The 12,218-nt window shown below is 39.1% G+C and overlaps 2 protein-coding genes across 2 annotated transcripts; both read right to left on the bottom strand.

Moving 5' to 3' along the window:
* Positions 1–926: 926 nt before the first annotated feature.
* LOC307256883 (transforming growth factor beta activator LRRC33-like) lies at positions 927–8,846 on the bottom strand (the record flags this gene model as incomplete). Its single annotated transcript, XM_080035999.1, has 3 exons — positions 927–961; positions 6,728–8,576; positions 8,757–8,846. The coding sequence occupies 3 exons, from the start codon at positions 8,844–8,846 to the stop codon at positions 927–929; spliced, it is 1,974 nt and encodes a 657-aa protein (XP_079892125.1).
* A 944-nt stretch (positions 8,847–9,790) lies between these two features.
* Positions 9,791–11,992, bottom strand: LOC307256482 (tumor necrosis factor ligand superfamily member 13B-like; the record flags this gene model as incomplete). Its single annotated transcript, XM_080035444.1, has 6 exons — positions 9,791–9,906; positions 10,970–11,117; positions 11,208–11,320; positions 11,405–11,461; positions 11,588–11,675; positions 11,807–11,992. The coding sequence occupies 6 exons, from the start codon at positions 11,990–11,992 to the stop codon at positions 9,791–9,793; spliced, it is 708 nt and encodes a 235-aa protein (XP_079891570.1).
* Between the last annotated feature and the right edge of the window lie 226 nt (positions 11,993–12,218).

The raw sequence follows: 12,218 nt of genomic DNA on the forward strand, positions 1-12,218 counted from the left end.
CTGCTGAGGAGTCATGTTCGTCTGAAGGGAGGGAGGCATGGCTGCAGCCGGTGCTCAAACATTCGTCTGGCAACGAATGTTAGCTAATTAGCAATGAAGTCGTTAGCTATTGTTGGTTTTGGCGCCACTCTTCGTTCACAGCTGAGTTGTAGGGTTTGCAAAGTGAAGCAAATTCTTATTTTTCACTTCCTTCTTCTCGTCTTTGCTGGTTTGCTTCTTCTTCAAGTCCGTGGTTGTCAGTGGAAGGTGTCCTGCTCTTTCTTCAGCTACAGACCGACGGTCAGACCCGTCACCCCCGAGAAGCCCTAAACCGCCATGTCGGCTACTGCTATGTTTAAAAGCCTTCTTCTTTGTTATATAATGGCGGGCTACAAACCAACTTTCTGGCGTATGTCGACGACACTTACGGCCTAATTTGAAATAAAACTTAAGTAAGTCGGTTTCCTACTATTTCAATGTAACAAGATGGCCATAAATGTACTCTTAAAAGTTTGTGTTCCATTTAAATATGTAGGCTAGTGTGTGTTTGTCTCTGTGTGTATTTGTTCATGCTGGCTCCCTGACATAGCTTACTGGGGTACCTGAATGCATCAGGGCCCTGGTTCTTTCGACACTCATGCCTGTTCACTTTTGCTCATTGGTTGTCTCTGTCCTCTTTCAGGTTTCCCTGGTGGTTCTTTATATGTCCATGGTGGAGACGAGACGGTGTGGATCAGGTCCTCCTTCCTCTGCCAGCATTAGCATGTAAACATTCCGCCAATGATTATATTTCTTTGTGATTTTCAATTTTTTTCTGTCTATTGGGCCACTTTTTGGTAAATCACATGGGAAACTAAAATAAAACAATGTATGACATTGAATTGTGTTACCAACAGGGACTGTTTTGAATCTTTTTGTGTTGAATTGATGTAATAACATATAACTGTTCAGGCCCCAGAGTTGAGAGCTTTCGAAACATCAGCTGTCACACATTTTGAGATGAGCCATGTTCAGGTAAAATGCCAGCTGATCACCAAAAATGTGCCACTCGAAATAATTAAAATAATTGTAATCTCTAAACTAATATAACACTATAACATTACAACTATTAAAATAATTCAGGGAAAATAACACTTAAAACTTGAAACATTTACTTAAAATGCACCCTGGACCAGGTAACACACACAATTAGAGTGAGAAACGTGAAAGAGGCTGAGGCATCTAATATAAAATAATAATATATTAATAGAACCATCAAAATACATGATAAAAATCAATTCAAAAGGTGGCCCATTTTAGCTGAAACACATGGCCCAATTTACCATCAAGGTAAGTTGGGCCACCAGCAAAAAAGGGCTTTTCATAAAAATTTAAGTTTATTTAGCAAAATATCAGCATTATATCTTATGAAGGCTTATCAGGTTATGTATATGCATCTTTATTTTTAGATGTAATTAAAAAAATGTGTTTTAAATTGATTTATCGACCTTGTCATTTACAAGTAGATTTTATATGCCAGGACACTTTTGGGTAGTTTTCCTCAGTAGCCTTGATATGAGGCATTGCCCCACGCCCACAATATCAACCATAGACCAATCAAATCAATTGTTACATGTCCAGTACAGTCTTGGCATCAGTTTGATATAATTTGCAGCCATTGGCTGTTAACTTTTAAAGCACTATGAGGCTCAAACCTTAAATGAGTGTTTTTCCCTGGGAGTTTTTTCTCAGTTAAGTCGAGCTAGGGCAGAGGGTGTCATACTGTACCTAATGTGAAGCCCACTGAGGCAAACGTCTATTTGTGATATTCGGCTATACAAATAAAGCTGATATGATTTGATTTAACGATATTAGTCACACCTGTGTCAAAAAGTAATTACTGCAATCTTACAGTATAGGCCTACAAGCAATTGTGTCAGTTAAACAAGTAAAGGGAAAACAATGTTCTTGTTTCAAAACTCAAAAAGAAAAATTCTGAATGAAGGACTCTTGAAAAAGATAGTGAAATGTGAAGCTAGTCAAACTCACAACAAACAATAGAATTGTGTAAGTGACATAAGTAGGTTTTCCGATGTGACTAACTATACGCCAAGCCGCTAATATGCTTCAAAAATCTTCCTAACAGCAATGGAGAGTGAGAGAAGTAGGCCTACAGTCAACAAACAACATGGCCAAACAAGCTCACTTTTTATGACGTGGAAACTGAAAGAAGACGTCAAAACGGTGAGTCAGAAACGCTGTGTTGGTCCATCTCTTTTCCCTTTCTCTTTGCTAACTGCTAGCTTGTTTCCTGGCAGCTAATTTTCTCTCTGTGGTGTGTATTTAACTTCTTGTTGCTGTGTGAGTTTTTGCATTGTAGCCTATGTTGTTTGGCACAACACTGAAAATGTTGTGTAATTTCTGCTGTCATAACACACACACACACGCACACGCACGCACGCACGCACGCACGCACGCACGCACACACACACACACACACACACACACAGAGTTGGGAAGAAGAAGCCCACCGTGGCTAATTCATCTAAATGAGCATTTCTTGGTTGTTTAGTCTTGTTGACTGAGTGGGGATTTGTACCTTGTGCAGAATGTCTGCCAGCAATTGGTGACTTTTTTTTTCTTGGTTGGTTTGTTTAGTTGTTGCTGATTAAGTCATTTGCTATTATTTTACTAACTATATTGAAGCCTTTTGTTGACTGTTGTTTGAATGTCAAGAACTGTGTTTTGGCTCACTGTGTGTTATAATGCATTGTTTATTGTTTTCCTGGAAACTGAAGTTTTCTGTGTGGTCACGGTTGTCCTTCCATTTATTGGCTGTTTTGCACCTGATTGTGTGTTTTGACATCGGTTTGTACCATGTGTAGAATGTCTGCCATACATGAATCAACTGCTTTTTTAACTAAATGCAGTATTAGGCTATTGTTTGAATGTCAAGCTTATGGATACCAGTGAGTAAGTCATGTATTTTGATACATGCAATGATACTGTTTTGATAAGCCTCTTTAAATTTGTGTGTCTCTTTGTGAAAGAAAGGGCAGAGGACTAGAAAACTGGGTGAGGCACACTCTCTGTCTGTTTGTATGTGTCTGTGTCAGCTGGCTTGTTTTCTGATGGCTTTTCAACTTCTCGCTGAACAATATTTTGCATTATATCTTGTTTGACTGGATGCTGTTACACACACACACACACACACACACACACACACACACACACACACACACACACACACACACACACACACACACACACACACACACACACACACACACACACACACACACACACACACACACACACACACATCATCTCCAACTGACAAGACTGCAGCGGGACATGTGACATGGAAACTTCATCTTCATGGAAGAAAGAAAAGAAGACTTCATAGTGGTGAGTCTCAAACTCTCTGTACCTCTCTGTCTTTGTTAACTGGTTTGTTTCCTGATGGCTGAGCCTCTCCCCTTCTCTCTCTCTATGTCAGTGTGATATTATACATTGTATTGTTTGCTGCTGACAGAGACACACACACACACACACTCGCAGAGTTAGGAAGAAAGCCTGCCGGGGTTACTTAATTTATCGGTTGACGATTATTATTACCTAGTTTATCTAAATATATAATATACTCGGTTTTAATAGGCCTAAGTCCTGTTCATGCCATATACAGACAGGCCCATGACAAAAAGGCATAGACACATCTGAATTTGATCACTTTCATAGTTTTTGAGCATGTGTAACACATGATCATTCAGTACATTTAGTCAGTGCAAAGTAACAGTTCAACCGTTTAATCTTCATATTGGCGTATTTATTCAAGAACTGTCTTTCAATGACCATTTGGGATTTTAGAAACATCACAGACTTTGATTTTCAACTACTTCCCTATACTACTACTAGCTACTTATACAACTCAGACCTACCTTCTTTTTTCTCACAATTATGTGTAGGGGTCTCAGTACCGTCAGCTATGTTTTTGAAACTTGTGTCGCAGGAGTATCTTATAGGCTATCTTTCAATTTAATTATTGGCAAAATAATTGCCCCGACATTGATTTACAAAAATACGGAAACGTTCATGAAGGAATGGGTCTTTTGGTTTCCAAATACGGGACATTTCCTAATACGAGACGGATGGCAACCCTAGCTACTTTATTAATCCCAGAAAATAAATTGTAGGCTATATTGTTGCAGTAGCAGAAAGAAACAATCAAAATATCATTAAAAAACTAAAAATTTCAAAATAGTTGTGTAACGTTATGTAGCCTTAAAGAGCAAGTCATCCAGGATCACTAATGCAATCTGGCCATGGGTTTCAAATGAGACTGCTTACTTAATACAGTGATGTATTCTTGGCTGCAGCGAGGCACATATCAGGGACCTCTGTGGTAGGCCTAATTGATGGATTACCTAACAGGCCTACTGGGTAAAGGCCAAGACACAGGGGCCCTTAAGGACAAGGGGCCCCTTAACAAGAACATTGTGTGAACATTTCTTGTTGGAAGAGCGCAGTTGAAATGGAGATATCCTGATCACTGTTTGCACTTTCCAACACTTTTATGATACTATTACTTCCATGTTTATTTATAGGCTAGCAAATTTGTGGTCCTTGTCTTTACGGCGCAGGATTTATATTTCTATGTTTTCTTAAATTGTTTTTGGAGGAAGAAAGAGAGCAACTTAAAACCAGAGTAACATTCCATGTCTGTGTATATACTTGGCCAATAAAGCAGATTCTGACTGATTTCTTGGCCCTTGGATATCGAGTGTATTTCATTTGAATCGCTATTTACACCAAAAGACTGTGTTGGGAGAAGGAGCACAATGCATTTGTTAGGGAAATCATATTTCCATGTCGGCATTTTTCTAAATAGAAACAAAAAATATAAAATTGGGAGCCGAACAAACAGTTTGATGCTGAGATATTAACTTTGTCTACAAAACAGAGAACAAAACGGATTTCACTCTGACTTAAACAAGATGTGTGCAACATTATTGGCAATGCCAGCGTCTTGTGCTACATTTCAGGAACTGGATATCACTGATGTAAGATAAAATTATACTTATTAAGAGAGATTTCCACCGTCTCAGGTTTAATTGAGAAGGGATGATGAAGGGGTTTACTGGAAATACAGTTAGCCTAGAGGGAGAGGGACACACGTTTTCAATACTTGCTCTAATGTGCTAAACAACAACATTGCTTCTATAATGCCTCCATTCCAACTATTAACCAAGAAGAATGAATACAATTTGCTACTTGCATTCCTATGGTTTTACACCTAATACTATCCACACAGTGTTCTTTTCTTCGCGTGCTCTTTGCTTGAACTTGTCAAGCTGTTACTTGATCTAGTATACCTAAATCTTGTGGGTGGGGCAACAAAAGACATTTCCTACAGTCACATTGCTCAAGAGCCAGATTGATAGGCATGCTGGCATCATAGTGGATATGAGCATGGGATTGCAAAAAAAGCACTTTGCAACAGTTTGAACGAGAAGGATGCGTCAGTAAGAAGAGTGAGAGGATTGCTCTACAGAATACATAAATACAAATCCCTGTTGGACCCTTAGGATGACTTAGGATGACCCACTTGTAGGTCCATTAGTGCCGTTTTAATAAAGTTGTTTTGAATTAGAATCTGAACGTTACACTGCAACCTAGTAAAGCTTTTACTTCATTTTCACCATGCAATCCACTCACCTCACTGGCTGTTTATTTAGTGTCACATCTGCTATAGGTGTCTTGTTTTCTTAAAAGTAGTGGATCAGATGTTATCGAGTGAGACTGCACGTCACACTGAGTGATAGTAGCCCATCAGTCAATACTAAATGATTTGGCAAAATTCAAGGTTGCTCAACTAAAAACATCAATTCACAGACACCAATTTTTTTTCAAGATTTCAGGTATTTATTTATACAGGTATAAACATGGGTCGTTCATATACTAAAATGAAGACTGCCAACATATTCTGGCTATAATGTACAGCACAACTGTTGCTACATTTACCACGGAACTTGATAAGTCTCCCTGGGTCAGAGCCACATCAATTATTAAACTTTAAATTACACAAACAAATGCAAAAAGGGACAAATATTAAATGACACTGACACATGAGCAGTTTTACATTTTTATCTCAAAAATATACGTTTATTCAAGGAACTCAAGGTCTCTTTCTTGCCATTATGTCGAATTGCTCAGGAGCTGAGTCCAGATTCTTGGAATGTTACGTAAGTTCTCACACAGATGTCATAAAAATTTGAGCCGATGTTGAACTTTTAACAAACATTTCACAATGAAGGATGCGGCGAAAATTCTCCGCCTGATTAGTGAAATTGGCATGCACCGTAGCCAAACGGCTTGGGAGTCGATCAACCCCATTTCAATGAAGACATTTTGGCTGCACAGGTCGCACAGCATGAGTCATGTCCCGCAGGCAAGCAATGTGCATAGTCATACAATAAAGCATTAATGGAGCTTTAGTGGACATCAGTGTGCAGTCATGTGTCGGATGATGCATTGTTTTTACAGTCTTAACAGCCATCAGGCCCCACTTCTGTTTATAGTAAAATGGGTCACGCAAAGTGAAACTAGCCTAACAGGAATTATGCTTCAGTTGCTGTACTTTGCATGCCAGTTCCTCACTGGATCTTTTTGGTTTACTTTAGTTATGTATCCCATGCATAGAGAGCAATGTCCAAAATAAACCAATGACAATATTTTTTCAGATATTAAACTATAAATGATCTCAGTGTACAACAGGCCTTCCTCGTGAGTAGGATGAACACTGTTACTATGACACTTCCAAATAAAACAATCACGATCATTTGTCCAAAGTGAACTTCCTGTGCTCTTGTATGAAACAAACAATTGACTGAGGGGGTTTTCAGATACCCTGTCATTGTAAAGTTTCCATCACTTGTGAAGCATACAGTGTCACTGATATCAGGCAGTTGTATCTTCAACTCCTGTAGGATTGCCAGCCATTTACTATCACAACAGTTGAAATAATTTCCACTTATGTAAATAAGATTGAGACGCACGGACAAAGCTTGAATCAAAGAATGGTTAAAAGACACAAAATGATTATTCCTTAAGTCGATTTCTGTCAGAGCAGAACAGCTTAAACTGCTAGGTATCATATCTAGGTTGTTGTTGGATATGTTCAGCTGAGTTAACGCTGGCATGCAGGGTAAATATAGGCTGGAGCTGGTCATGTTTATTTCACTGATAATCAAGGACTGAAGAGTCTTTTCAACACCTTCTAATGCACCCACTTGCATTACCATGTGAGGATTCTTGGCAAGATTCAGAGAAACCAAAGAGGTTTTTTGAAATGTGTTTGCCTGAAGCACTCTTATGTTGTTTTCTTTCAAATTGAGATTCTTCAGAGTCCTGAACCGTCCAAAGACAACACAGGATGTGTTAAATGGTATTTGCTGTGTTGATTTAGAGTTTTCCAAATGGTCCGTAGAGGTGCAAGGTTGAACAGAATTGTCTTGTAAATTTAACGATTCGATTTGGGTTAGCGCATTGACAAAGTGTGGCGAAATGTATGCAAGTCCGTTGCTTTGCATGTCCAAGTGCTTTAAAGAGGGAAAGAAAAGCTGCCGATGCCCTGAATCATTATCACTTCTAACATTCCAGCTGATCTTTTGCAGACAGTTGTAACTGAGATTTAAAGTTTCTAGAAATAAGAGGAGGCTCAAAGTCTCCAGAGGGAAAGACCTGAAGTGGTTATAGCTCAGGTCAATATAAACCAGTGGCATCTGCCGCCAGTTTGAGTGCAGGTTATTTTTTGTAACTGTTCTCTCATCCATAATATCATTATAAAGAGCATTGGCCTCTGATACCATTGCAGCCTCTGACTTTAAGGCACCAACCATGTTGTTCTGTAAATGAAGATACCTCAAACGGTTCATTTTTGGAACAATTGGGAAATAAAGGAGCTTGTTGTGACTCAGATCAAGAACTTCTAGCCTGTACAACTGGTCATCCTCGCGCGTAACAAAGAACTCAACAGAATTTCTACTGAGATTCAGATATTTAACTTGGTGTAATTTAAAATCACAGATATGTGCAATGTTATTTTTGGCCAAATTAAGCATCTCTAATCGGCTCAGTGGTTCAAATGTCCCCTTTTCTATCACTGATATCAGATTATCATCAATAGTTATGGACCTCAGACCTTTACTCTCCTTGAACAAGTCGTGTGAAAGCCGTGTTAAAGAATTACCAGTCATCGTTAGTTGATCAAGGGAAGATTTGTTTCGAAGGTACAGTTCCATCGCATCATAACTCAGACAGTTCATAGAAATGTCCAATGTCTGCAGTCCACTGATGGATTGCAAGGCTTTGCTGTTGCTGCCAAGGTTGTTGTTGAGCGCATTTCTGGACAAATTCAACTCTTTAAGTCGAGCCAGGTTTTTGAAAGCCCCTTCGGAGATGAGATCCAGCTGGTTGGTGCTCAGATCCAGCTGTTCCAAGTATGGCAAAGCAAGTGTGTGCAACCGTCTGATGAAGTTATTGGACAGGTCTAGTCTCCTGAGGCTTCCATCCAAATCCACAGGGACAGAATAGAGATTCTGGTTGTTCCAGGACTTCTCCTTAAGAAATGAAAGGCACATTAATCATAATCACACAGTGAACCATTGAAACCAAGTCAAACAACCTTAGTTGTTTAAGACCTCAAAACAAGTAAATGTGCAACTTGAAGGTTTAAGAAATAAATTCAATGGTATTTCCCTTTTTCAATTTAGCATTTATAATATTCATTATGAGCTTACCTTTGGCACATGATAGCTCCGTCCAGTTATTAAGAGGTCATCGCTGAGTGACCAGAGCAGTAGGAGGTGAGAGAACATATGTCTGACCATTCTCCCTTTGCTGCTGCTGCTGCTGCTGTGTGTACCACTACAGTTGTCAGTGCTCATAAACACACTTCCACACACCCTCTTATAGCCATGCTTCATTAAAAAAAAAAAAAAAAAAACACTGGAAGAGAAAAAAACAGCTGTTGACACCAGATAGGCATTATGGATACTATTTTTAGCCATTAAAACTTAACTAAATTGGCCACCGATATAACACTTTCAATTATATAATAAAAACACATTCAATTGTCTTTAGAACAATATATTTAAGAAAAAAAAATTCATTTCTGTCAGCAATTATATTTATACAAATGCATGAATTAAAAATTTAAGTGGAATTTGAAATACCAATTGAGAAGGTATTTGTACTAAAGGCATCTCATCCCATTTGTAACTTTACTTTTGGCATGATATTATATCAAAGTATTTAAAGCGTTGAAACGTTCGTGTCAACCAGGAAAACACCCACCGAGCGATATAAATTCATACCTTTGTTTGTTCCTGATACTATCTTTGGAAAAACGGAAACCCTTTTAAAATAGATCAGAGGAACAAATAAACAGACAGCGCGGAGGTGGAGCTGGAGGGAAGCACACAGCAAGGTATAAAGAGACATACTGAAATAGACCGATGACAGGAGGTGGTAGCACACATAAACAATGATAGGGAACAGGCCCAGGTGGACTACCTGAATGATACACTATAATGGTTCCAAGCTATTTTAGAAGTAGTCGTCTTAAAAACAAGTCATGAGATGGGCAGTTTGTTTAAAAAGTCCATTATGTTGACTGACTGTATTATTTTCTAAGACAAATGACATGTCCCAACAGTTTTCTTGCTGCTGTCACTCAGTCCTTTATCAGCATCCCCTCACACAGCTCAGTGTCAGTTTCCTACATCCTCTAACAGCAAGCTGCATAGTTATCTTCTCTTTATACTGTCTTGTTTCAGTTGAGCTGTACGACACCAAAAAAGGTTGAGTCTGCGTCCATGGAGATGAGGGCTTGGGGCCTGTAGGGTATCACCAATTCTAGCTCATCACCTTGATGCAGCTGTACTATGCCTGTTGGAAGATACACAGACGAAACATAATCAAAACTTGATAAAGTTCTACTTACAAATACATCTGTTCAAATGTAATGTTTTTTAATTGCATTATTTTGAATGGATGTCTGCCTATGATGAAACATAGCCTAATGTTTATATGTTTAGATTTATGTTTGGATATGAAACCGATCATATAAATTACCGCCATTCAGTTAATTCCTATTATTACCAATGTTGAATATTCCCAAGGGAAAAGTTCCCATGGAAAGTTTACGGAAATTTACCGGAAACTTTCCACCCCTTTGCAACTCTACGCCCAAGACAATTGTAATTGGTTTAAAGAAATGAAAACAGGCCAGCCCAGTCCCCCCCCTCCAGCCCCCCATCTTCAAAACGATATAGCATGGTTCCCAGACCATACTACTACTAGCTGTAGCTTGGACTGGCTGTGAGAGAATAACGTATATGTAGCCTAGTGCTGTGAACAATTTTAATAATACAATTATTATTCTCATTGTCGTATAATTGGGACATTTTAAGGTTTTACAAATATTTGTTGGGACCCTTTATAATAGGTCCATGGTTAGGACTCAGGACACCCAGCCTGCAACCGGAACAATTCCAGACAAACTGAGACATCTGGTCACCTTCCACATGAAGGCACTTCTCCCAGCCAAGAAATAGTCAGGCACAGCAGAACAATCATGTTGCTTTTCCACTTAGCTCTTTTTTGCTTATTTTTTTTTATTAAACCAACAAAATGTGCTGGTCAGTGAATTTTGTTTATGTTGGGACAGGGCTAGGCTAGTTACACTGCGTGCTAAGCTAACCTAGATAAAAATGCTGACAGCAGATTCTTGTGTGTTCCAATAGCCATACTTCCATGCTATTTAGTATGGTAGAAAAAGATTTAGTTTGTAGAAAGAAGTAAAAAAGAGTATGCAATTCGGTAGCAACATATTTACTGAAGAGGCAGTGTGGTATTAATCTTCCCATCTTGGCAAAGTTAATAAGCATATTTCGAAACATTTTCGTAAACATTTCTTTAAGCACCAGCCACACAGTGGTGCCTCACTGACCTGCTGTGTAGCACGTGTTAGCAGCAGTAGCATCATCAGGCATCTCTTGCAGGCAATGCAAGAGCTCGGCTGATGTCCCACCTGTGTCCGAGGAACCCAAACTTCGAATGATATGACCCATAACTGTGCTTGGACTTTCGAACAAAATCTGTGAATTAAGAAGAACATTAGCAGAACAGATGGAACAAATCTGACGTAATATCAATTTAGTTATGCTTAAATTACAGTGACACAATACTTGTCCAAACACCAAGTAATAACCATCTTCTTGGACAGCTATTCTGTTTTGCTTTTGTGCAATGGCAATTCCCTGCTGTGCAGAAACAGTCCAAGGGATCACTGCTATATTTCCTGTGGGAGAAGGCAAGATACACTTACTCAAAATAATGGCATTCGGTGCAACGCTAAAGCCAAACGACTTGAATTTCGTTTTACCTCTTATGTCTGGCTGTTTGTTACTGTTAGCTGTTAACTGCAGGAAAGATGTCGGAGCTGACAAGAGGGAGGAAATAAACATAATACTTTAATTGTATTAACTTAGCATATGCTGTTTATGGTCTCACTAAAAGATTAGACCGTAACAAATGGACACATTTTTAGTTCTCAGCTCCAACCCACCTCTGCAGCTGCCCCGTTCCCGTTTCACTCTCCTAGCAGAGACCTTCAGATAACTCTGAGCTCTTTGCAAAGCATTTGGCTTTATGTCCTGAGAGAAAACACAGCATTAGGAGGAAATTTATTATTGCAGCGTTATCTGAATACTCACTAATGGCATAAATCTCAGTAGTGCAATGATGTCCAAGATGACTCCATCCTGTGTAAGCCACAGTGACATACCTCCCTTGTTGTAGACATCTTGGTAATTTTCCCATTGACTCCCTCAGTATGTGGCTGATTTAATTGTAGAGTTATATCCCTTTGGAGTGTGCGAAAATCATGTTCTAAAACGCTGACTCTGTGCAGCAGGAAAAGACTAAGACAAAACATAAAGGCTGTTAGTGATAATACCGTATTGTAGAGCATTGAGAGACTTGTGTGACGGACTGGCTGCATGTCCTCAAGTTACTGAAACGGGTGAGGTCACACATCACTTAACCCCCCGGAAACCTAAACGCTCAGTTTCAAAATGAGTTTCTAAATGAGGAACCATCTTCTCTGTGCCGCTCAAGATGGAACTCATTTAGATAGTATGAAGATTACGGCCAAATTTGCAGTGCATTGGGAAAGTTGCAGTCAAAGTAGAAGCCAC

The sequence above is a fragment of the Ammodytes marinus genome, assembly GCF_949987685.1.
Source record: "Ammodytes marinus genome assembly, chromosome: 10".
NCBI lineage: Eukaryota > Metazoa > Chordata > Actinopteri > Uranoscopiformes > Ammodytidae > Ammodytes > Ammodytes marinus.